Below are 25,502 nucleotides of genomic sequence, written 5' to 3' on the forward strand. Positions count from 1 at the left end.
TCACTCGCTCATATTTTTACCATTATAATACGCGTTTCACAAGGATAGCACTATTATTGTAAATTATGCAAGCCATAATAATAGCAGCAACATTTCTTAGATCAATATATTACTTGGCCTATTCGCAGCCCATTAAGGAACAACACAATGTTATCCGATGTTTACAAAAAGGCGGAAGTTAGCAGTGTTGTAGCACAAGAATCAAAATTGCATCCAGTTCTTTTCAGTTTTTTTATGTTTTTATTAATAAGCTGTTAATTGAACGGAAAGTAATGTTCCCATCTAACTAATAACATAAAATGATGTAGGATTTTCTTTTCAAACTCACCAGGATAGTAACATACTACAGAAGAACCTCAAATGAATAGCAATGTTGGGCATTTAACTGGCAGATGAATGATTAACGTTGATAATGTATGGTTATGGGCCAAGGCTGAAGAAATAGTAGTATCCTATATAATCAAACAAACCTGGGAAATACTTGGAAATATCAATTAAGAGCACACTAATCAAAAACACTTAAAGCAAAGCAGCCATAAGCACAAAAAGTAATTACAGAAAGGAAAACATCAACTATACTTACTAAACAATAGGTACAATAAATGTGTTTTTCCACAGTCACCAATCAGATTCAGAACTTAGGGTGAGCATTAATCCTATTGGTGACAGAATGAGAATGACTCCAGTTAGCTACCATAACCCCGGCATCTTTTTTTTTTTAGTTAGGGGGCCGTCTGTCCGATAAAAGTGATTCCAGGGGCGCAAGATCACTTTTATAGGTGGCGGGAGAGGTGCCCCCTCCCGCCCATTCCCTGGCAAATTCTGAGCTTAAACCCCCACCCCTCACTTGGGTCTATGCTCCTGGAGGACAAGAGCGACCTCTGATGTCACTTCTGGTCCTCGAGCAGATAAACAGGATTTTTTTTCTTAAAAGGTAAAAAACGTATTTTTATTTTTTAAGGGTAAATGAGAGATCTGGGGTATTTTTTAACCCCAGATCTCTCAATAAAGAGGATTGGTCATGCTTTTTTGTATTGCAAGGGATGTATAAATTCCTTGTAATAGGAATAAAAGCGATAAAAAAAAAAAAAAAAGTCATGTGTCCCATCCCTCCATGACATAAAATATTGTAGCAACGCCATTTTTTTCTCTAGATTCTCTGCTATATATATATATAGTAAGATTGGGGTTATTACAGGGGTTGACAAATTTGCTTGGAATCTAGGAGCCAGCTAAAAAAGTTAGGAGCCAGAAAACGCACCCCGTCCCGATGAGCTTGCGCGCAGAAGCGAACACATACGTGAGCAGCGCCCGCATATGTAAACTGTGTTCAAACGCAATTTTGAAGCGTGACATGTGGGTATGAATTTACTCGGCGTAACATTATCTTTCATAATATAAAAAAAAATGGGGATAACTTTACTGTCGTCTTATTTTATAAAAAAAAGTGTAATTTTTTCCCAAAAAAGTGCGCTTGTAAGACCGCTGCGCAAATACGGCGTGACAGAAAGTATTGCAATGATCGCCATTTTATTCTCTAGGGTGTTAGGATAAAAAATATATATAATGTTTGGGGGTTCTAATTAGAGGGAAGAAGATGGCAGTGAAAATAGTGAAAAATGACATTAGAATTGCTGTTTAACTTGTAATGCTTAACTTGTAATACCAACGGCCACCACCAAATGGCGCCAGCTCACATCTGGTGGTAATAACTTGTAATACCAACGGCTCACCACCAGATGGCACCAGCTCACACCAGATGGCACCAGGACACTTTCTAGTCGCCATGGCGACCTGGCGCCCGGGATTTGTCGATCCCTGGGTTATTAGATTCCAGCGATAGGTGCGTTTTCCAGTGAGTACGCCAGTCCAGAACTGAGTTTTTAAGGGCCTGGTAGCCCACTTATTTAAAAGCACAAAAGTTCAAATACATTAGCAGCCCTCGCAGATGTTCCACCATTCATGTATCTTGCCAACTCAATAGTTTGCCATCCGGCTGTTTCAGGCCTTTAGCCTAGGTCCAAGTTTCTGTTCCTCAGAACAACCAGTTTCCTAGAGTTAAGCACACACCTAGCTTACTCCTGTCAGCGTCTTGCTGCTCTATCACCAATGACATCTGCCTCCTGCAGACATGCATATACAGCCTCTGACTCCTCTCAGAGGGATGGGAGTCCTCCTGACCCTCCAGGCCATTTCATGTTGCCCTCGCACCTCTCCTGCAGCTGCCGGAGAGCTCCAGCCTTACTCTGGTCCTACTCCAAACCCTTACGTTCTGCTTTCAAGCAATGCATCCAGCTTCTTCCCATCAGCAGCATAAGGAAAGGGCGGTGCACTGTGATGTAAAGGAAAGTGGGGTACTCAACTTCTGATGGTGGGGTGGCCCTTGACAGGGAGGGGATGCGCTAGACATCTAATCTTACAGATACACAAGGCCCTTTTGAAGGCAATCATAATGCTGATGCGGCCCACAATGAAATTAAGTTAGACCACCCCTGGAATAAAACAGGGCTCGACAATCCCTGTGCACCAGGTCGCAATTGCAAATAGAGTTAGCGACCAGGCGCGGCACAGCTGGGGTACCCTGTCTCCGTGCGTGTCATTGATACCCAACATGTCACGCTTCAAAATTACATCCGCTCATGGAATGGCGACAAACTTTTACCCTTTAGAATCTCCATAGGCAACGTTTAAAAAATTCTACAGGTTGCATGTTTTGAGAAACAGAGGAGGTCTAGGGCTAGAATTATTGCTCTCGCTCTACCAATCGCGGCGATACCTCACATGTGTGGTTTGAACACCGCTTTCATATGCGGGCGCTACTCACATATGCGTTCGCTTCTGCACGCGAGCTTGGCGGGACGGGGCACGTTCCTGGCTCCTAGATTCCAAGCAAATTTGTCAAGCCCTGGTTACTATAAAACATTGGATTTATAAGGAGACCTCTCAGTAGAAAAGATAACATGAAATTAAAGTACCATCATCCTAGTGTAATTTTGAATAGAGATAGGGTTCATTGGGACCCCAGAGGCCCAAAAAAGCCGAAGGGGTAGATAGGGGCAGGTGGACTATATCGGTACTAGGTAAATCAGTTAAGCAGGAATAATATAGTAAAGGTAAAAAAGGTTCAATTTATTAAAAATAACATAAAGGAGATAAGGAGTACACAATTTTAAAATTACATCAGTAGTAATGTAAAACAGATAGATTATACGACCAGCCAACACATCATAGAGATGGTATAAAGCCCTAATCTGAGGGCGACGATGAGGCGGAGGGGGTCATATAGATCACAATCTCTACTAGTTTCGCTACTTGTGGTAGCTTTGTCAGGAGATATTGGTCTGTGCACAAGAAATTCACTCGTTGGGGGAGCATAGGCCCAGCGTGGAGATGGAAATCTCACACGCGGTATAGGATGGTTAAGGGTGCCCCAGCACAGTGAGAATCTGTGGTGACTGTGTAAAGTGTTGGAAAATTTAAGGCCCTAGGACCTATCTGGTAGTAGGCAGAAACTGTTTAGGGAAAACGCCAAGTACAATGCTGGGAAAAAACAGTTAGAGGGTACCAGCACTAGTGATAGTTTAGACATAGACCACTTGTAGTAGGTGTACCATCAAGCATGTCTCAGGGCCAGGTGTGTATCACATACTATAAAACATTATTCAGAGTAAAAAAAATACACGTAGAAGAAAGACCAAATGATCAGGACCAAATAGAGATGCATGATAAAACCTATAACATTGTTTAACATGTAGCAATTCTCGACGCGTTTCGAGACTTGCCACTTCTTCAGGGGTGCAAACATTCAGGTTCAAAATCGTATTCTGAAATATGAAAATATTAAGTATCAATCGTATACAAATATAAGATCAATGGTACATTGTTTAAAAAAAAAAAACACCATCTTGGCTCAATACATCCAAAGAGTACATAAATTCCCCAAGAGTAAAAACAGATGTGGATTATTCTGCTGCCGTTAGGTGTCACTGCAGAGGGCTGCATCTGAACCTGGGGCGCCTAAACCACTGGGGTCACCAATAAGGGGTGGGGGGTCAGATGGATGTCACAGTGATGCTGCCAAGAGGAGGATGTATATAAATATCAATAACATAAAAAGTGCAAGTTTTATTTTTTATTGCTTTACACGTGGGATGTGCCCCAGTATCACTATTTTCATCTGGATAATTAATGATATCACACCAACATTGGCTCAAAGCATTGTTCCCATCTGAACATTCCAGCCACATACACTGCAAGAAAGCTCCTTGAGGGCTATTACATTGACTAGAGGGACATTATGACATCATCCAATTGTTTAAATGCCTTAAGTCACATCTGTCAGCCAACGCCACATCTCAGCCTCAATCACCGCACCATTTCTGAAAATTGTTGACACAACAAAATGAAAACTTCCAGCGGCATGAGAAATTGTGAACTCGGCTGTTTTCCCGGACAAAGTGCCATTGTTTCCTCCCTTGCAGAAGGATCGGGATTCTGCATTGTGTGACACTCCACAGAGAAGAGATGTGTTTTGTTTTCGGAAGTCTCTTACAATTGAAGACACGTCCTAACAGGAACACATGTTCATTGTGCTGCAGAAGGAAGTCAGCTCATTCAAACTTCACTTCGTAAACACATCAAACTCCACTTTTCTGGGCAATTCAGTTATACGACGTTCCATATCTATACAAGTAGTGATAATAAAAAAGGTTGGCTAACAAGAATAAAAAAAGGAGGTCCAAGGCAAAGACTGACCACTGGAGAAGAATGACAACATTGGACTCACACTTAACATTCTAGAAGGCACGCTGCTCCCGTTACAATGTTTGGGCTGCTTTACCAGACAAATGAGTGTTTACAAGAACAAGCGTTACCGGCTTGAAAAGAAGATTAAGATCTGTATTTTACTTGTTCTATTTCTATATATGAGCCAGACTCCCCATATCATGAGATTCATCTCATCTCCACCCCTTCTTCGATGTGATAAATTATTACATTTCACCAGATTAAAAGGCAAACACCTACAACTTCTAAAAAAAAATTATAAAAAATAATAAAAAAAATTAACAAGTCAGCCAGCTTGCAACATAAAATTGGTGCGCCTACACTTTTCAAAATAACTATTGCTTTGTAAAATAATAAAAGCAATAGGCAATATCAGGGCTTTTTTCCAGGGGGAACTCAGTTCCACCACCTCTGGCTCAGACCCTTTGGTGCCTGCTCACCACAATCACTTGTAAACACAGAAGTCTGGTTTCTATGTTTACAAGTCACAGCTCTGCACTCTGTGTGTAATGCAATCCTGGAATTTAATGCCCCTTTAACCACTTCCCGCCCGGTCAATATACAATTGACGTCCGGGAAGTGGTTGTGAAATCCTGACTGGACGTCTGTTGACGTCCTGCAGGATTTCATGCCGGCACGCAGCGCGGCGATCGGTGATGCGGGGTGCGAGTTTGACACCCTGCATCTCCGATCTCGGTAAAGAGCCTCCGGCGGAAGGCTCTTTACCACATGATCAGCCGTGTCCAACCACGGCTGATCACAATGTAAACAGGAAGAGCCGTTGATCGGCTCTTCCTCACTCGCGTCTGGCAGACGCGAATAGAGGAGAGCCGATCGGTGGCTCTCCTGACAGGGGGGGTTCGCGCTGATTGTTTATCAGCGCAGCCCCCCTCGGATGCCAACACTGGACCACCAGGGAGTGCCCCCCGGTGCTCAATAGAGCAAAAAACAAGAAAAACACCAATAAAAAATAAAAAAACACAATCGATGCCAATCAGTGCCCACAAATGGGCACTGACTGACAACATGGGCACTGGCTCAAATGATGCCCAGCAATGCCATCAGTGCCACCCCTCAGTGTCCATCAGTGCCATCCAGTGCCACCTCTTAGTGCCCATATATGCCCAGTGCCCACCTATCAGTGCCCATCTGTGCCACCCATAAGTACCCATCAGTGCCGCCTATGAGTGCCCATCAGTGCCGCCTATGAGTGCCCATCAGTGTCGCCTATCGTTGCCCATCAGTGCCACCTATCGTTGCCCATCAGTGCCGCCTATCGGTGCCCATCAGTGCCGCCTATCGGTGCCCATCAGTGCCGCCTCATCGGTGCCCATCAGTGCCGCCTCATTGGTGCCCATCAGTGCCCATAATTGAAGAAGAAAACTTACTTATTTACAAAAAAAAAAAACAGAAAAAAAAATAAAAACTTAATTTTTTTTCCAAAATTTCGGTATTTTTTTAGTTGTTGCGCAAAAAAAAAAATAAATAAATAAAATAATCGCAGAGGTGATCAAATACCACCAAAAGAAAGCTCTATTTGTGGGAACAAAATGATAAAAATGTCATTTGGGTACAGTGTAGCATGACCGCGCAATTGTCATTCAAATTGCGACAGCGCTGAAAGCTGAAAATTGGCTTGGGCAGGAAGGTGTGTAAGTGCCTGGTATGGAAGGGGTTAAGACCCTTCTACTGTCTGTTTGTGAAATGTGAACGGGTCGTGCCGAGTTCCTGCACCTATTTTCTGAAAATAAAAGCTCTGGGCAATACATAGAACAACAAGTAGTCACGGTATTATAGTTTGTCACAGAGTTGGCTTCCTATACAGAAGTCAGACTAACATCGGCATGATAGATATCGCAAATCTCAGAGCTGGGAAACCTCATTGCAATGTAAAGCACACAGACGGCCAAAGTACAAATTCCATCTCTCATTCTGCCAGCGAACACAAGCCAGCAGCAACTTTAAAAGTCAAAGGAATGAATGGGAATGGGAATGGGAATGTGAGCGGTACGTACCTGAAGTCCTCTCCTCCGAAGGATGCTGGACTCATCCATTGCTCTATTCCATGCAGAGGATCCTCCTAGCCATGCTGTGTAGAGTACAGTGTACCTCAGACTTCTCCACACCAATTCACATCCTAGCAGCTGCTAAACACTTACATCACGGATTATCTGATTGGAGAGGGGGCGTCAGCTGACCAGGCTTCAGCTATTCACTCCAGCAACTTCAGAGATCATGAATGCATGCAGTACAGTGTAGCAAGCGGCTCGTAGCACCGCACACACACACACACACACTGTCTCACACACACACACAAGAGCAGCTATTAGAGGAAATCCTGGGAGTATTGTTAGATTCACAACAATACGGCTGCCATCCTGTGCTGACAGCGAACTGCTGCAGGTCAAGCACTTTGAGGGACTGCTGGAAGGTCAAAGCAACTGGGTAAAATGTGCAATGACACCTCAGAGGAGAAGGTGGTGACTGGTGAAGAGAAAGTGGGGCACAGCTGGCCAGGGAAGCAGAACAGACGAATCCGGCTCCTCTTCTCCATGCCAAAGAGAATGCAATGTAACATTGTGCGCCCGGCAATCTACTCCACAGGCAGCACACCTTCTGATATCATCAATACAAAGCAAGTCCGCGCTCTACAACTCCTGACAGCTAATTACAGCCGCAAATACCCGGGAAGAACCTAATCACTACATTCAATATTGCTGTTCAGATGTACTTGAATGTTGTTTGGAAGTGTAACTTGTTTTAAACACTAAGTTTTGGAATAAATGGAATTTCCTGAATGAAAAGTGCAGACACTGTTATAATTCAGTCATTCAAAAAAGAGAAAAAAAACATTATTGTGTTCCTTCAAATTTTCTCCTCATTACCGATAAAAGCAAAGGCATTTGATCCCACTAACAATTAGAAAATTCAACCAACATTCCAAACATGAAAATTTTAAAACAAAATTCTACTGATGTACACAAATTATATATATATATGAGAGAGAGAGAGATAGTGGCGTAAATAACCACTTAAGCCCCGGACCTTTCGGCAGCTATAGGACCCGGACAGTTTTTGCAAATCGGCACTGCGTTGTTTTAACTGACAATTGCGCGGTCGTGCGACGTGGCTCCCAAACAAAATTGGCGTCCTTTTTTCCCCACAAATGGAGCTTTCTTTTGGTGGTATTTGATCACCTCTGCGGTTTTTATTTTTTGCGCTATAAACAAAAATAGAGCGACAATTTTGAAAAAAATTCAATATTTTTTACTTTTTGCTATAATAAATATCCCCCAAAAATATATATAACATTTTTTTTCCTCAGTTTAGGCCGATACGTATTCTTCTACCTATTTTTGGTAAACAAAAAGAAATTGCAATAAGCGTTTATCGATTGGTTTGCGCAAAATTTATAGCGTTTACAAAATAGGGGATAGTTTTATTGCATTTTTATTAAAAAAAATGTTTTAACTACTAATGGCGGCGATCAGCGATTTTTTTCTTGACTGTGACATTATGGCGGACACTTCAGACAATTTTGACACATTTTTGGGACCATTGTCATTTTCACAGCAAAAAATGCATTCTTTATTGTGAAAATGACAATTGCAGTTTGGGAGTTAACCACAAGGGGCGCTGAAGGGGTTTTGTGTGACATCATATGTGTTTCTAACTGTAGGGGGGTGTGGCTGTAGGTGTGACATCATCGATTGTGTTTCCCTATAAAAAGGGAACACACGATCGATGACAGCGCCACAGTGAAGAACGGGGAAGCTGAGATTGAGATTCGGACCGGGTCACGTCCACAGCGCGCGCGACCCCACGGCTGGGCTTAAAGAGCCACGTACGTGGATGTGCCCAGCCGTGCCATTCTGCCGACGTATATCGGTGTGAAGGGGTCCTTAAGTGGATAAACAGCACTATAGTAGTATCTGTAATAAATAAATAATAGTGTATGGCCAGCCTTTTACTCTCTCTAATGCCCCGTACACACGGTCGGAAATTCCGACAGGAAAACCGTGGATTTTTTTCCAACTGAATTTTGGCTCAAACTTGTGTTGCATACACACGGTCACGCAAAATTCCGACCGTCAAGAACGCAGTGACGTACAACACTACGTCAAGCCAAGAAAAATGAAGTTCAATGCTCCCCCGCATGCGCCGACTTGATTCCGAGCATGTTTTTTTGTGAGGCGGAATTGCATACAGACGATCGGAATTTCCGACAAGAACTTTCGGCCGTGTGTACGCAGCATACGTTTTTTTCCTTTTCTTTATCAAGACAATGCGAACATATAAGCAGGACGGAAATTAAATGGAATTAAAGTGTTACCAATCCCAAGAGCCTGCATTCACTACATCTGATCTCCCACGGAACACAGAACACGGAAATCCAATTATTTTTATAAACAAACTGCTAAATAGAGGCGCACCGAATGGAAATTGTGGGGACTAAACTGAAAATGACAGTTTAAAAAAAAAAAATTATATATATATATATATATATATATATATATATAAACACAGTGGCCCGGATTCAGATGGAGATACGACGGCGTATCTCCTGATACACCGTCGTATCTCTGAGTTTCGTCCGTCGTATCTATGCGCCTGATTCATAGAATCAGGTTCCGCATAGATCTCCCTAAGATCCGACAGGTGTAAGTGACTTACACCGTCGGATCTTAGGCTGCAATTCCAGGCCGGCCGCTAGGTGGAGTTTCGTTTTTTTGTACGTGAGGAATATGCAAATGAGGAGTTCCGCCGATTCAGAAACGAACGCCCGCCGCTTTTTTTTTACGTCGTTTGCGTTCGGCTTTTTCCGGCGGATAGTTACCCCTGCTATATGCGGCGTATCCTATGTTAAGTATGGCCGTCGTTCCCGGGTCAAATTTTTAATTGTTTACGTCGTTTGCGCAAGTCGGTCACGAATACGGGCGGACGTAATTTACGTTCACGTCGAAACCAATGACGTCCTAGTGACGTCATTTGGAGCAATGCACGCTGGGAAATTTAGCCGTCGGCGCATGCGCAGTTCAATCGGCGCGGGGACGCACCTGATTTAAAAAGTAAACTCCCCCTAGCCGCGGAATTTGAATTCCGCCGGGGGAATTACGATCCGCCGGCGCAACTTTAGAGGCAAGTGCTTTCTGAATACAGTGCTTGCCTCAAAAACTTGTGCCGGCGGATCGTAAATCAGATAGAGATCCGCTAACCTATCTGAATCTAGCCCTGTATATATAAAATTGTATTATATTCAAATTTTTAATATCAAGCATTTAAAGAGGAAGAAAACCATGATGGGGTTTTACTTCTTTATTTCCCATGCAAAGGTAAAGCATAATGGGCTTCTACGCATCACATAGTAGCCCATTATGTGTCACTTACCTGAAACCGAAGCCTGCGATATCACCGCTGTCTCCTGTTGCATAAAGCATCCATTCTTCACCCCTCTTCCTTCCGGGGCCGCGAACGACGGCTCTGTGACTGGCCGGAGTCGCGTAACGTCACCCCGCGCATGCACGCAGGAGCTGCCATTCACAGCATTACCATCCTTTAGAAACGGCATGATCGCCGTTTCTAAAGTGTGCCCTCGCCGCTGTCCAATGTAAATATCTCCTAAACCGTGGAGGTTTAGGAAATATTTCCGGCACCTACAGGTAAGACTTAAAGTGGAGGTTCCCCCTAAAAAAAAATTCTAACAATACATTGAGAAGACTGATTACACTGCGGGTATGCTGGGGTTTTTTTTTTTTTTCGTACATACCTCGTTATCGCCGTTTCATCCCTCGGCTGCCGGGTATGATTCTTGCTGGACTGGGCGTTTCTAGTTGATTGACGTTCCTCCGCATACTGCGTGTCACGACTTTCCGACAGAAGCCGAACGTCATTGCGCAGGCGCCGTATAGAGTTGGCTCTATACGGCGCCTGCGCAGCGACGTTCGGCTTCTGTCGGAAAGTCGTGACACCAAGTATGCGTCGGTCGGAGGAACGTCAATCAACTAGGAACACCCAGACCCGAAAGAATCATACCCGGAAGCGGAGGGATGAAACGGCGATAACGAGGTATGTACGGAAAAAAAAAAAAAAAAACAGCATACCCGCAGTGTAATCAGTCTTCTCAATGTATTGTTAGAATTTTTTTTTAGGGGGAACCTCCACTTTAATCTAGGGTTACCTGTAGGTAAAAGTAGTTGCACAGGGTGTACAACCACTTTAGATTAATATGAATTTATTGTCTGCCATCATCGGTACCTTTCGCACCAAAATAAAGAAATTCTATGTACGTTTTCACACTGGTCCATTGTGGCATCAAAAATCTTGCTTGCTGCGTTTTTGGTCAGTTAAAAAAAAACCTCCCTGATGAAATGCATTGAAAACAAGAACGCATCAATAACACCCCTATTACATACCGTATTTGATTGTTTTTGAGTCACATAACTGCATTATAAAATGTTTATGATGTAGGCTCTTTAATGGCTACAGTATATCTGCACACCATTAGCACGGCAAAATCGTGGTATAATCGTGTGTTTCGGCACCTTTTTCTCTATTGCCTAAATGCAGAAAATGTGTTTTGGCCGCCAAAATTTTGGTGCATCTCTACGAAATACCCTCTCACATCAGCAGTATATAGGGGTCTTATCAGTGTCCAGCCGTGCACTAGTTAAATCTTGTAGGAGGAGTTGTTATTCTGCTCTGACTGTCCTATGAGGCTGCAGGAAATCCTCACCCTCTGTTTGGACAGTGCCAAATGGCCCTGTGCAGATCACATACAGCCTCCCAAAAATAAATACATTTGAAAAAAAAAAAAACTCTAGCAATGCACAGCATACTGAGCATGTGCAGAGTGCCTAAAAAGGCTCTGTACTATTAGGAGATATATTGGGGACACTGGAAGAAGGGGAGGATCAGAGAAGACAGGATAAAACCATCTTTTTACACAATGTGTAGCATTAACTCCTTAGGTTCCACAGTGAGTACAACAAGCATGTTTTACTGCAAATACAGACTGATTTTTACTGTTGTGGGTTTAGTAATACTTTAAAAGGAATAAAGAAAGACCAGAGGCATAAAAAGGTCTGGTGTCTAAGGATGGACTAGCTGTTACAGGATGTGCCGCCATCAAGACTTTAAGTGGAGTTCAACCCTTTTTATATACTTACCTGAAAGGGCGGTTTCTATGCGGAAGTAGCTCTTTTGCCTCTTCTTTCACCGCGGTGGATCTTCTGGCTCTTCCTACGTCGCCGTGTCTTCTTGTGAATGAGCAGCGCTGCCTTCTGGGAACTGTGTGTATCCCAGGAGGCAGCCGCCCATTCACAAAGCACCGTGCGAGTCACGCATGCGCAGTAGGAAACGGGCAGTGAAGCTGTAAGGCTTCACTACCTGTTTCTCTTAGTAAGGATGGAGGTGGCAGGACGGAGCGATCGCCGTCGGGGAACCGACATCGCGGGCGACTAGGAAAGGAAAGTGTCCTTATTACAAGTCAGCAGCTACACGGTTTGTGGCTGCTGACTTGAAAAAAAAAATTGCGGGTGGAATCCCGCTTTAACTGGTTAAGACCCGAACCAATATGCAGGTTAAAGGGTCACTAAAGGAATTTTTTTTTTAGCTAAATAGCTTCCTTTACCTTACTGCAGTCCTGGTTTCATGTCCTCATTGTTCGTTTTTGCTTTGATGTTGCTGTAATTCCTCTCTGTTCTGGACACTTCCTGGTTGTCTGTTTCCTGATCACCACAGTACTGGGAGATTTCTCACTGTGGTGAATAATCAAGGAGGTGTGATTACTGTGTGCCAGATCCACGTAGCGCGGCGCTTCTTTACGTCCGGCGTAGTGTATCTCAGATACACTACGCCGCCGTAACTTACAGCGTATTTCCCGTATCCACAAATAACTTGCACCGTAAGTTACGGTGGCGTAGTGTATCTGTGTCGGCGTAAGGGCGCGCAATTCAAATGGATGAGATGGCGGCGTGTTTAATGTTAATAGGTCTTGACCCGACGTAAATGACGTTTTTTCTGAACGTGCATGCGCCGTCCGTGGGGGTATCCCAGTGCGCATGCGCCAAATTAACCCGCAACAAGCCAATGCTTTCGACGTGAACGCCATTCTACGCAAAGCCCTATTCGCGAACGTTTTACGCAAACGACGTACACAACGGAAAATTCGATGCTGGCCCGACGTCCATACTTAATATTGGCTACGCCTCATATAGCAGGGGTAACGTTAAGCCGAAAAAAGCCTTACGTAAAAAAAATGCGCCGGCCGGACATACGTTTCTGGATTTGCGCATCTAGCTAATTTGCATACTCGACGCGGAAATCGACGGAAGCGCCACCTAGCGGCCAGCGTAAATATGCACCTTAGATCCAACGGCGTACTAAGACGTACGCCTGTCGGATCTAGCCCAGCTTCAGGCGTATCTTGTTTTGTGGATACAAAACAAAGATACGCCGGAGCAGCCTAGCAGTTACGCGGCGTATAAATAGATACGCCAGCGTAACTGCTTTGTGGATCTGGGCCTGTGTGTCTAAAACCTCTCAACACCAATCCAGTTTCATTTTGCAAAACCTTCACTGCTCTCTATTGGCTCTCTGGCTCTGTACATCAGAGAACCAGGAAACAACAGCAACAACAAAACTAAACTGCAGGTACATTATATGATTGGTTTTTATCTATTTTTAATCATTTTTAAAAGGAATCGGTTAACTATTATGTCTCTATACCCTGTAAACAGTCATTTCAGCAAAAAAAAATATGTTTCCTTTAGTGACCCTTTAAGGACCTTGCCCCTTTTTGTGATTCAGCACTGCGTTGCTTTAACTGACAATTGTGCAGTCTTGCGATGTGGCTCCCAAACAAAATTGGCGTCCTTTTTTTCCCACAAATGGAGCTTTCTTTTGGTGGTATTTGATCACCTCTGCAGTTTTTATTTTTTGCGCTTTTGAGCGGCAATTTTGAATTTTTTTAAATATTTTTTTTTACTTTTTGCTATAATAAATCTCTCCAAAAAAAGATAATTATTTTTTTCCCTTAGTTTAGGCCGATACATATTCTTCTACATATTTTTGGTAAAAAAAATAAAAAAATTGCAAGAAGCGTTTATCGATTGGTTTGCGCAAAATTTATAGCGTTTACAAAATAGGGGATAGTTTTATGGCATTTTTATTAATAATTTTCTTTTTTACTACTAATGGCGGCGATCAGCGATTTTTTTCGTGACTGCGACATTATGTCACACACATCGGACACATTGTTGGGACCATTGTCATTTTCACAGCGAAAAGTGCTATAAAAATGCACTAGTTACTGTGAAAATTACAATAGCAGTGAAGGGATTAACCACTAGGGGGCGCTGTAGGGGTTAAGTGTGGCCTCATGTGTGTTTCTAACTGTAGGGGGTGGGGCTGGACGTGTGATGTCAGTGATCGTATATCAGGGAACAGCCGATCACTGACATTGCCACAGAGAAGAAAGTTGAAGGTTTGTTTACACTCACCTCTCCCCGTTCTTCAGCTCCGGTGACCGATCGCGGGACACCGGCGGCGATCGTGTCCGCAGGTCTCGCGGTCACGGAGCTTCGGACCGACTGGGCTCTTAAAGGAGACGTATATATACACACATGTTCATGTGCCCAGCCGTGCCATTCTGCAGACGTATATCATCGTGCGGCGGTCCTTAAGTGGTTAAATTGAAACTATAGATAAAATACAAAATGATATATAGGATAGTCTACTCACTGCTGAATGTTCTGAAAGCTCACTAAACCTGCAGGTTATAACAGAAGTCTCTGGCTCAGTGCAGGTATGCTGCAGGTACACTGCACTGTACTTGGGGATCAGTTTGAAAGCAGTCCAGTAATCATTGCAGAACAGATATGCCCATATATACACACTGTAATTTTAGTAAAAAACGTACCTTTATTAACAGCCTTCCATTTAGGTATCGCCGGAGTGCATTTGGTATTACTCCACCTATGACGGGAGCAGGTGTTATAAAGGAAGCATCAAGCCAACAGGCCACTGGTTGGGCACCCTGATCTACACCATAGTTTGTGGATGCTACAAATTTGCATATATCACGCAAACCAATCAATATAAATCTTTTGAGAATTTTTATTTTATATTTTTACCAAAGACATGTAGAAGAATACATTTTGGACAACATTTATGGAGACATTTTTTTTATTATTATTATTTTTATTTATTTTTTATGTGTTGGATATGTTTTATAGCAGAAAGTAGAAAATATTGATTTTCAACATTTTGGTTCTTTGTTTATATCGCAAAAAAACATAGTGGAGATTAAATATCACCAAAAGAAAGCTCTATTTGATTGAAAATTAAAGGGTATAAATTTAGTTTGAGTACAGCATTGCATGACTGTGCAATTACCATTTAAAGTAGCGCAGAGCTGAATAGAAAAAAAATGGCCTGGTCATGAAGGTTTTAACCACTTTACATCCTGGGAATTGACAAAAGACGGCCACAAGGTGGCTCTCAATTGCCGGGAGGACGTCTATGGACGTCCTCCGCTCCTCCAGGCACTGGGGGGGGCACATCACTGAAGCGCCGCTGCGCATGCCTGGCGGCCGCAATGTCCGCCAGGTGCCCGCGATCGGTGGATACACAGACAAGGACAAAGATCCACATCCTGTCAGGGAGAGGAGACCGATGCTGTGTCTCTTGTACATAGGGACACAGATCGGTCACCTCCCCCAGTCAGTCCCCTTCCCCCACAGTTAGAAACTATGCAGGGCACACATTTAACCCCTTACTCGCCCCCTAGTGTTAACCCCTTCTCTTCCAGTCACATTTATACAGTAATCAATGCATATTTATAGCACTGGTCGCTGTATAAATGTGAATGGTCCCACAAATGTGTAAAAAGTGTCCGATGTGTCCGCCGTAATGTCGCAGTCCCAATAAAAATCGCAGATCGCCGCCATTACTAGTAAAAAAAAAAAACATAATTCTGTCCCCTATTTTGTAGGCGATATAACTTTTGCGCAAACCAGTTGCTTATTACGATTTTTTTTTTACATAAATACGTAGAAGAATATGTATTGGCCTAAACTGAGAAAATTTTTTTTTTCTTTTTTTTAAATTGGGATATTTATTATAGCAAAAAGAAAAATAGTGTTTTTTTTCAAAATTGTCGTTCTTTTTTTGTTTATAGTGCAAAAAATAAAAAAAAACACAGAGGCGATCAAATACCATCAAAAGAAAGCTCTATTTGTGGGAAAAAAAGGACGTCAATTTTGTTTGGGAGCCACATCGTACGACCGCGCAAATGTCAGTTAAAGCGACGCAGTGCCGAAAGCTGAAATTTCGCCTGGGCAGGAAGGGGGTATATGTGCCCAGTAAGCAAGTGGTTAAGGACCGAGCCTGTTTTACAAGTTTAAAACATGTTTTTTGCTAGAAAATTACTTAGAACCCCCAAATATTTTATATATATTTTTTTCTAACACCCTATAGAATAAAATGGCGGTCATTGCAATACGTTTTGTAATGACCGCCGCTCGGTTGTTATGCCGGAGGAGCGGGAGGGGACATCCCCCCCTCCCGCCGCCTTTCGCCGCTCTGACCGGGCCTCCCGTCCCACCGGGAGACCCGATCCTCCATCCGGCGCCTTCTGTGTCATGACGTCACTTCCGGGTTTCTCGGCTGCCAATGGCGCCGGATTTAAAAAAGTACACAGTATTCAGAATCGCCGTTTTCGGCGATCTGAATACTTTGAAGTGCAAAGGAGGGCTCGGAGGTCTTTTAGACCCCCGATCCCTCCATAAAGAGTACCTGTCACCACCTTTTGCTGTCACAAGGGATGTTTACATTCCTTGTGACAGCAATAAAAGTGATCAAAATGTAAAAAAATTAAAAAAACACAATTTAATATTATAAAAAAATAAAAAATAAATAAGAAAACCCCAAAAAAAATTTTGGCGCGATTAATCGTGAGTTAACTATGACATTAATGCGATTAATCGCGATTAAAAATTTTAATCGCTTGACAGCACTAATTTTTACACTTTAAAAAAAAAAAATCGGGTCACTTTTGTTCCTATTACAAGGAATGTAAACATCCCTTGTAATAGAAAAAAGCATGACACGTCCTCTTAAATATGAGATCTGAGGTCAAAAATACCTCACATCTCATATACAGACTAAAATGCAATAAAAAATAAAAAAAATTGTCGTTTGAAAAAAATGCATGGGCGGAAGCGACGTTTTGACGAAAATTAAAAACTTGAAATTTTGAAAATTAAAAATACGAAAATTGACAAATTCGAAATTCGAAAATGAAAAATTTGAAATTTCGAAAAATCTATAATTTTCTAATTTTTCTAATTTTTTATTTTTATTCAAAAATTCTAAATACGGAATTTCGAAAATTCGAAATCCAAATTTCCATAAATCCGAATTTCCGGAAAATTCGGAAATGAAAAAATTCGGAAATACGATTTTTTTTTTAAAATTCGAAAATTCTGAATTTCGACAATTTAATAATAAAAAAAAATCTAAATTCGAAAATGAAAAATTCGTAAATTCGAAAATTAAAAATTCTAAAAATTCGTAAATTCGAAATATCGAAAAGTTCTAAATTTGAAAATCGAAAATGAAAAATTTGAAAAATAAGAAATTCGAAAATTAAATTTCGAAAATTAAAAAAATTTGAAAAAAAAAAAAAAAAGGAAAAATTCGGAAATTCTGAAATAAAAAAATTGTCAAAATGAAAATTCGAAAATAACAAATTTCCGAATTTTCGTTAAAAAACTAATTAGAAACTAACGAATTTCATATGTCTATTTACAACTATCATATATTCTGCTGTGATTTGTCACAGTGATTCCATGGAGCGTGTTGGTGTTTTAGCAGATTCGGCAACCCGTTAACAAAATCTAACGGAAGTGGCGTTCTGTCACAGCCATCTTGGTACACCCACACTCGGCCGCAGTAAGGATACAGCGAGAAGGTGGCAAGCGGACATCTTTTTACACCCACCGGAGTCTTATTTTTAACATTAAACTGAGCTTATATATTAAAATACAGTATTCTGAAAAACATCTGACTGTTTTGACGTTTTGTTAATGTGACAGAATTTGACATCAAAACAGTGAGACGGATTTCCAAATACTGTATTTCAATATACAAGCTCAGTTTACCTTTAAAAATAAGTGTGAAATGCATTAATTCTGGTGGGTGTAAAAAGATGTTCGCTTGCCGCCTTCTCACTGTATTGTTACTGTGGCCGAGTGTGGGTGTACCAAGATGGCCGTGACGGAACGTCACTTCCGTTACAAAATCCGCTGCTGGTACCATGGAATCGCTGTGACCAATCATAGCAGAACGCGATAGTTGTAAACAATGGATGGTTTCCTTTCATGCTGTCCATTGTGTACAATTGTTTTGCTTGCTGTGATTGGTCACAGTGAACACATGGTACAGGCAAGGACAAATACAGCTAAGCAAAACAATACTTTCTGAATGAATCTGTTTCATTCAGTAAAAATGGTTGCTTATGCAAATGATATTAATTGGTATAAGCAACCATAATGTGTAGGAAGACACGGGGGGGGGGGGGTATAAAGTGTAACACCAATCAAGCTCTTTTATTTTATGTTTTTGTTTTGGATAAAGTGGGGGTCATATTTATATTGTGGTTTGAGGGCTTGTTGAAGGGTTTTATCCTCTCTTTTCTGGTGATAACAATGGTCATGAGACCGCGTTAGCTTGTAAGACACTAAAAATACCTTTTCTTAACCCCCTTCCCACCCACCTGCCGCAGCCCTTTAACTGGGTGGCCAGACTTCCCAATCACACAACCATTGTGATTAGTTGTCATCTAATTGGGAACCCATCTTGCCAGCTTCCACTCATTACTTGAGACTAGAGATGTCTGTCAACCTCAACCATAATGGACTCATAAGTGCACGTGGGCATTAAGGCCTACCGTCCTTGGCACTGCACATTTTATATGTGGTCAGCAAGAGGTTAAAGCTAGCCATACATGCAAGGCTGGTCCTAATTTGGGTCCCGCTGCTTGGGGGTCCGCTAAAAAATTTCAGGGGGGGCGCGCTTCGGCAGCAGGTATACACAGTCGCATTTTATCCTTTCTTTGACCGCTAGCTGGGGATAAAAGTGCCCCCCCAGGTAAAATGTAAAAACACACCATTGTGCCCCCATGCATCTTAATATCTTTTTGTCACTACTGTGTACCCCCTCTCCACAATGGCACTTCTGGACCCCTTTACATTAAACAGCACCTCGCAGCTCTGGACCCCTTTACATTACACAGCACCCCACAGCTCTGGATCCCTTTAAATTACACAGCACCCTGCATCACTGGCCCCCTTTACATTACACAGCACCCTGCATCACTGGACCCCTTTACATTACACAGTGCCCCACAGCTCTGGACCTCTTTACATTACACAGCACCCTGCATCACTGGACCCCTTTACATTACAGAGCACCCCTTTCCCTTGACTGAAACACTACACTATATTGACAGTATATTTATTTCAGGTCTAAAAGAGGAACCTTTTGGAATGAGGGACAAATGGATTTGATTCCAGAAGAGGGACAGGCACTCTAAATAAGGGACAACTAGAAACTATGCCGTAGGCTACAACTCTCAAAGCACAGGCCTGGTAAACGATATAAAATGGCGCTCCCCTCCCTCTGTCCAGTTCGGCCCTGCTCCTGGATCTACCTGGCTATTCCAGGGAGGGGCAAACGACCCCCCTTGCCCTATGGAGCGGATGCCCATGTCTCGCTGGGTCCATTTGACCCAGGCGGCACTTTGAGAGGGGTGGTAAATTGACGTCCAAGATTTTATGTGTTGCCGGGGTGGGGTACCCACAAGAGACAGAGAGCAATGAAAGATCCCTTTCCCACCTGCTCCGCCAGCATCTGATGTTCAGGTGCAACTTGCAAGGCTTGCATTTCTATTGGGTGGAGCTGGAAGAGGAGGTGTGGCCGGCCTCACACCCAGCCTCCCTTCTACTCTGGTACATGCGTGAGGCTAGGCACTGAAGACTATTGGAGCACTGGGAGAGAGAAAGAAAGAGGTAATATAAGTTAGTTATGTGTAACAGGACACAAAGGGTGTCCATTTTTTCGAGCAGTGGCTGCTGATCTGCTGAATGGACAAATGTTTCAAAACTTGTCATGCACTAAAACCACTCTATGGCCCTAGCTTGCCCATATACTACCCCCTTGGAATTAATTCACTCTAAAGGGTAGTATTTAATTACTTTTGCATGCAGACAAGGTATTGTTGCATGTAAATCTGACTGCCCGATAAATGTAATTTTAGTTTTAATTTTCATGCTGTAAAATAATGGATGTGGGGGCGGGCTTTTCGTGGGCGTGATTTTTTTTTGGGGGGGGGGGGGTTTCATTCTTGGACCCAGGCAGGACAATGTCTTGGGTCAGCCCTGCAAACGTGAATCAAAATTTGGCCGGTTCAGCAGGTTACACACCGTACAACCAGACTGTTGGAAAATTTCCACTCATCCAGCACCCCTGGCTATAGCTGGCAGCACCAATCGGCATATTCTGATGTCTGGGAAGTCTCCCTGCTGTCAGAATGCAAAGGCTCAGCAAGGAATATTCCCCCATCCACATCGAGTGTGTAGTTTGGAGAATAGAGTTTTTTCATTCAACCCAAAAAAAAAAAAAAAAAAACTGCTGTATGGGCTGCTTAGGAAACCACTGCCATGGGATTCCTCAGATGCCGTTGCTGGAACCCCATGCAGATTGGTCACATGACCTAAACAGGATAGATTCCTGTTGAGCTGCTCGCTAGTCAGCTTGGTTTGAATATTGGTTTCCTAGATGCCTTCAGCCGAAATTTGTGTATTCTGAACATTATCATTGCATGAAGGGTACTGGAGGAGGCTCAATAAAACCATACCATACATGTTACAATACAACTGAACAATCTCTCGGCAATCGCCTAGAATTATGCATATGTGGCATCTATAATCACATTTTGACTTTCAACTGTGATCAGCTTTGGTAATTTTGATTACCTCAGCATGAAAAGAGCTTTCCTGGAGCATTTCAGTCCCTGATATTGCAACTGACACAAATAAACTATGGGATACAAGGCACTGTCAAAAGACCTCTGGGATAAAGTTGTTGACAGGCACAAGTCAGGAGCTGGATATAAAAAAAAAACATTCAAAGGTTTTATTAATGTTTAGAAGCACAGTGAAGTCTATTAAGAAGTGAAAGATATTTGGTACAACACAGACCCTTCCCTGGTCAGGACGTCGCTCCAAACTGGATGAAAGGTCCAGGAGGAAACTGGTCAGAGAGGCTACCAAGAGACCTACAGCAACTCCGAAGCAGTTGCAGGAATGACAAAGTTCTCATATATAGAGATCTATAGGTACAGTATATACCATAGGTGTGCGCACAGGGAGAGTTGGATCCCTCAATATCCAGAGCAAGTGATCAAAACCACCAGCAAACATAAGAAATCATAGTTTAACTCTCCAGGATCAAAAATAATTAAATCAATTTTAGTGAGATATATTCCTTTTACCTTAGCAATTATTCTGAAAGTATTTTAAAGTACATGTTATACATAAAGTGAAAGTGCTCCCATTTTTCTTAAAAGGATAAAAAACATTCCTGAAGGTCACTAGTGTGGTATTTGCTAATTATAAATGACCTCTGTGGTGTTTTCTGTCGCAGATTTAGATAAAAGTAAAAAAAAAGCCCCCAAAATGAAAGCATAGACTAGGAGATAACTTAATCTCAATGCAGCCAATGGGAGCAAGAGTATGATTTCAATCACACGCAATTTCACAGTCTGTCTGCGCTTGTTCTCGGTGCTCATTCCCATCTTATTGCAATTCAGTGTGACCACAGAATGAATTTTAAGTATTCTTCCCTCTCCTTGCCCATAAGCTTTTCATCCATAAACAAAATGAAATAATAACTTGTTAATCAAAGTGCTGCAAGCAAACAAGGCACCAGCGAGGAACACATATAATCCTGATAAAGACGCTACAAAACACCACTGTGCCCTTAAAATTAAGTCATTTTTTTCTTTGTAGCTGTAAATAAAATAGACAAACTTATTTGTGAATTGTAAAAGGTTTAGTGATATTGATCCATAGCAAATTACATCAGTTAATGCACAGAGATGGCCAAACACAAAATGTGTGCACCACTGACTGTATCGAAAGAAGAATCGCCATCAACCACGAGTAAAGCATCTGGAAAATGTGCGGCCCATGGGTCACCTCTCTAGAGAGGGTTTACTTGCAGACATAGACATATGTCCTTATAATGGTCAGCTGAACACAATTATTGCCATACTTTTTCTCTACAGCGTTATCGTATACTGAAGGATTTACACCAGAGCTGTTAGCTTGTTAGATATTGGAGATGTCTAAAGCAGCCCTCGACTCCTCAAAGGGGCGAACTTTGCAATTTTACCAGTACTGTTCAATAGGGGTGCACCCAATCAAAATATTGGATGCACTTAACCGAAAATGACAGTTTTTAAAAAATATTAATATTTTTATATAGAATTGATTGATTTTTTTTATATAGAATAGATTGATTTTAATAGAATCGATTTGACTTTTTAATTAATATCATCAATTTAAATTAACATGAATTTATTGCTGGCACCTTTGGTGCAAGAAAAGCTCAATAAAAATGCAGTCTGCAGTCTCTAACCATCTCCTGTATCATGCCCAGTGGCAGCCCGTCCATTAGGGGCGCACGAGCGCCGACCCCCATTTATGAGTCAGACCCCCTGATCTACATACCGGGCGCTGGACTATGGTTTCCAGTGGGGGGGGGGGGGTGTATAGTGTTTTTTTTTTTTTTTGAAGCATGTGATTAGAGCCAGAGGTGGGTGGGACTCAGGACGCTAACAAATGAATATTCACTAGTTTCACACTAAATCACCAACCCACCAATCAGGAAGTGGGTCGTGGGACCCGTTTCCCGATTGGCCAAAGCATCACACCGGAGCCGCTGAATGCTACGCTGGAGGCCCCCGGAGCCACTGATGGGAGTAAGTGTCAGACCGGCCAGGGAGGGGGGGTAAAGTGCTGTGCTGCCGGGGGATGGAATTGTCGCCACTCCCCCCAAAAAAACAGCCGCCACTGATCAGGTCTGCAATCTCTTACTTACCACACTACTAATAGTATTAGAAAAATTACCATTTGGTGCACCTCTAGCAGGCATGATATAGGAGATACTGCAGACATGATACAAGAGATCAATGCAGCCTCACCAGTGCCCAACAGATGCAGCCTCACCAGTGCCCGTCAGATGAAGCTTCACCATGTGCCCGGATCAAAGTGGCAATCTCCCGCTGTGTCAAGGAGCTGGATTTGAGTTTTCCAAGTCGGGCGGCCACAGCAACAATGGCCCGCCTCCTGTGATAAGTCACACTGATTCAATGTCTTTTTTTTAAAAAATCTTTAAGGAAACCAACCATATCCAGTAATAGGCAATGACAATAGCTTGTCAAACAGGTCTATGTACATAAGTGGGGTAGCGATCAACGTTCCATTACAACGTTATAGTAATACAGAAGACTGGTCTAAAGACTCCACAATCAATGTCTTTTAACCCCTTATTATCCCTTACCACCATTTTGCTACATTTCGATACTTATGATATTGTACAAGTGTTTTTTACAACGGATGCCTAGTATACACAATCAGAAAATCGGCCGAAAAATACCACTTTTGAGAGCCGATCAGGATAGTTCATGCAAAATTATCTGAAGGAACAACATTTTCCTTGTACGATAGAACGTAGCATGTACAATTTACTTTTATTCAGTACAATTTTTTTCCCCAAAAAAATAATGAAAAAAAATCAGAAGACCAAGACCACCCATGCTCAAAGATGAAATAATTAATTACATTACAATACAACATTTTACATCACTTCCGAAGTTGTATTCCGTTGGATGAGAATTTTCGTAACTATAGTAACCTCTTCGTTTTCAATCTGAGACTAGCATGCAAAAACAAAAAAGGACGATCATTCGCCCGATATTCTCATTGGCCTGGATTCAAGAAGCAATTGCGCCTGTGTAACCATAAGTTACACAGCACAATTGCTTACTTGCCCCAGGGAAACGAATGCTCCTGATTCAGGAACCTTGTTACGCCGACTGCAGCCTAAGATATGCGCGGCATAAGGCTCTTATGCCCGCATATCTTAGGCTGCATTCTTGCGATGGCCGCTAGGTGGCGTTCCCGTTGTGCTCAGCGTATAGTATGCAAATTGCATACCAACGCCGATTCACAACGTTGCGCGAGCCCTGCGTACGCAATTTACGTCGTTTCCGTACGGCGGTTTTCGCGCAAGGCTGCCCCTGCTATTAGCAGGGGCAGCCAATGTTACGTATACCCGTCGTTCCCGCGTCGCAAAATTTGAAAGTTACGTAGTTTGTGTAAGTGAATCGTGAATGGCGCTGGACGCCATTCACGTTCACTTTGTAGCAAATGACGTCCTTGCGACATCATTTGCCGCAATGCACGTCGGGAAAGTTTCCTGACGGAGCATGCGCTCTACGCTCGGCGCGGGAACGCGCCTAATTTAAATGATTCCCGTTACCTCATTTAAATTGCGCGTGCTTACGCCGGGCATTTTGCCGGCGCGCCCAAGCAATTTACGGAGCTACTGCTCCGTGAATCAAGGGCAGCGCAGTAAATTTGCGGGGGCGCAGGGCAAGAACGTTGCCCTGCGCCTCCGTAAAAAATGTGCAAATCTACTTGAATCCGGGCCATTGTGTGTACAATGCTTTAAGTAAAATGACTGCTATGGGTAGAACGTGCAGGAACCTAAAGATGCACATACAAGAGCACAACTGCACCCCAATACTCTCTCCCTTGGCAAAACACAGGGCTATTTGAACAGGCAATGCATTGACACTTCTTAATGGTGCTATGGCTTTCTAGTACATTCTTACTGGCCAATGAAAGCTTGCCAATACATTCTTAATGGCCAAAGTTAGCAGAAAAAAAAAAAAAGAAAAAAAAACAGCAGACTCGATGGACTCTATAGACTCTCTTTTCTATGTTTCTATATTAATGAGGCTGTTCATCATAGTAATAGGCCAAAAGAAATGTGTGGAAGGCGGAGCTTAGTAGCCAGATCTAATACAATGGATCCAGAATTATCAGTTAATTAACTGATTTAATTTGCCTCCAACAACTGCTCCTAACCTTTTATGAAGGAGGAGTACAAAGGATGGCAGCTTTGGTGGTTGGTTATATACCACATACTACAGCAACCACTTGTTATACGATGCAGTTTATTAGAAATACAAAAATTCTAATGGCCACGATAAATAGGGATATCTAGTACTGAACTACAGACTCATCCACAGTAATTCTTTAATCCATCCACAGATGGTAAGTTAAAGGGTTTTATGCTCAAAATCAATGCAACATTGATGAAGCAAACGTGTCCTTCATCCAGACTTTGTCCAGAATCGAACACTACACGGTCCCAGGAGCTACAGATCTTTACAGCAAGCTGCATACTTGCACATTACCTACTCATCCGTACTGTATCTGTTCGGCAGGTCCACACTCACTGCTGCAGACACCTTCTATGCACTTTTTTCAGATCTTCTTAACTCAACTATTGAGTGGCAACTGATGATGCATGTTGAAGTCACATCCAACCGCACCTGGCTCCATTCTCTGCAGACACTGGGA

At 42.5% G+C, this 25,502-nt stretch overlaps 1 protein-coding gene across 4 annotated transcripts in view; it reads right to left on the minus strand.

The window, feature by feature from the left end:
* Window positions 1-25,502, minus strand: part of MAST4 (microtubule associated serine/threonine kinase family member 4) — a 742,993-nt gene that overhangs the window by 399,588 nt on the left and 317,903 nt on the right. Inside the window, exon 1 of one of the 4 annotated variants that reach the window (XM_040340024.1) lies at window positions 6,801-7,090. The exons of the other annotated variants lie outside the window; for them this stretch is intronic. Within the exon in view, the coding sequence (XP_040195958.1) occupies window positions 6,801-6,839 (39 nt within the window). The 5' untranslated portion in view covers window positions 6,840-7,090. Of the gene's footprint in view, window positions 1-6,800; window positions 7,091-25,502 lie in introns of those variants that run through there. 4 annotated transcript variants of the gene reach the window in all.

This window comes from Rana temporaria, chromosome 1 (assembly GCF_905171775.1).
Source record: "Rana temporaria chromosome 1, aRanTem1.1, whole genome shotgun sequence".
NCBI lineage: Eukaryota > Metazoa > Chordata > Amphibia > Anura > Ranidae > Rana > Rana temporaria.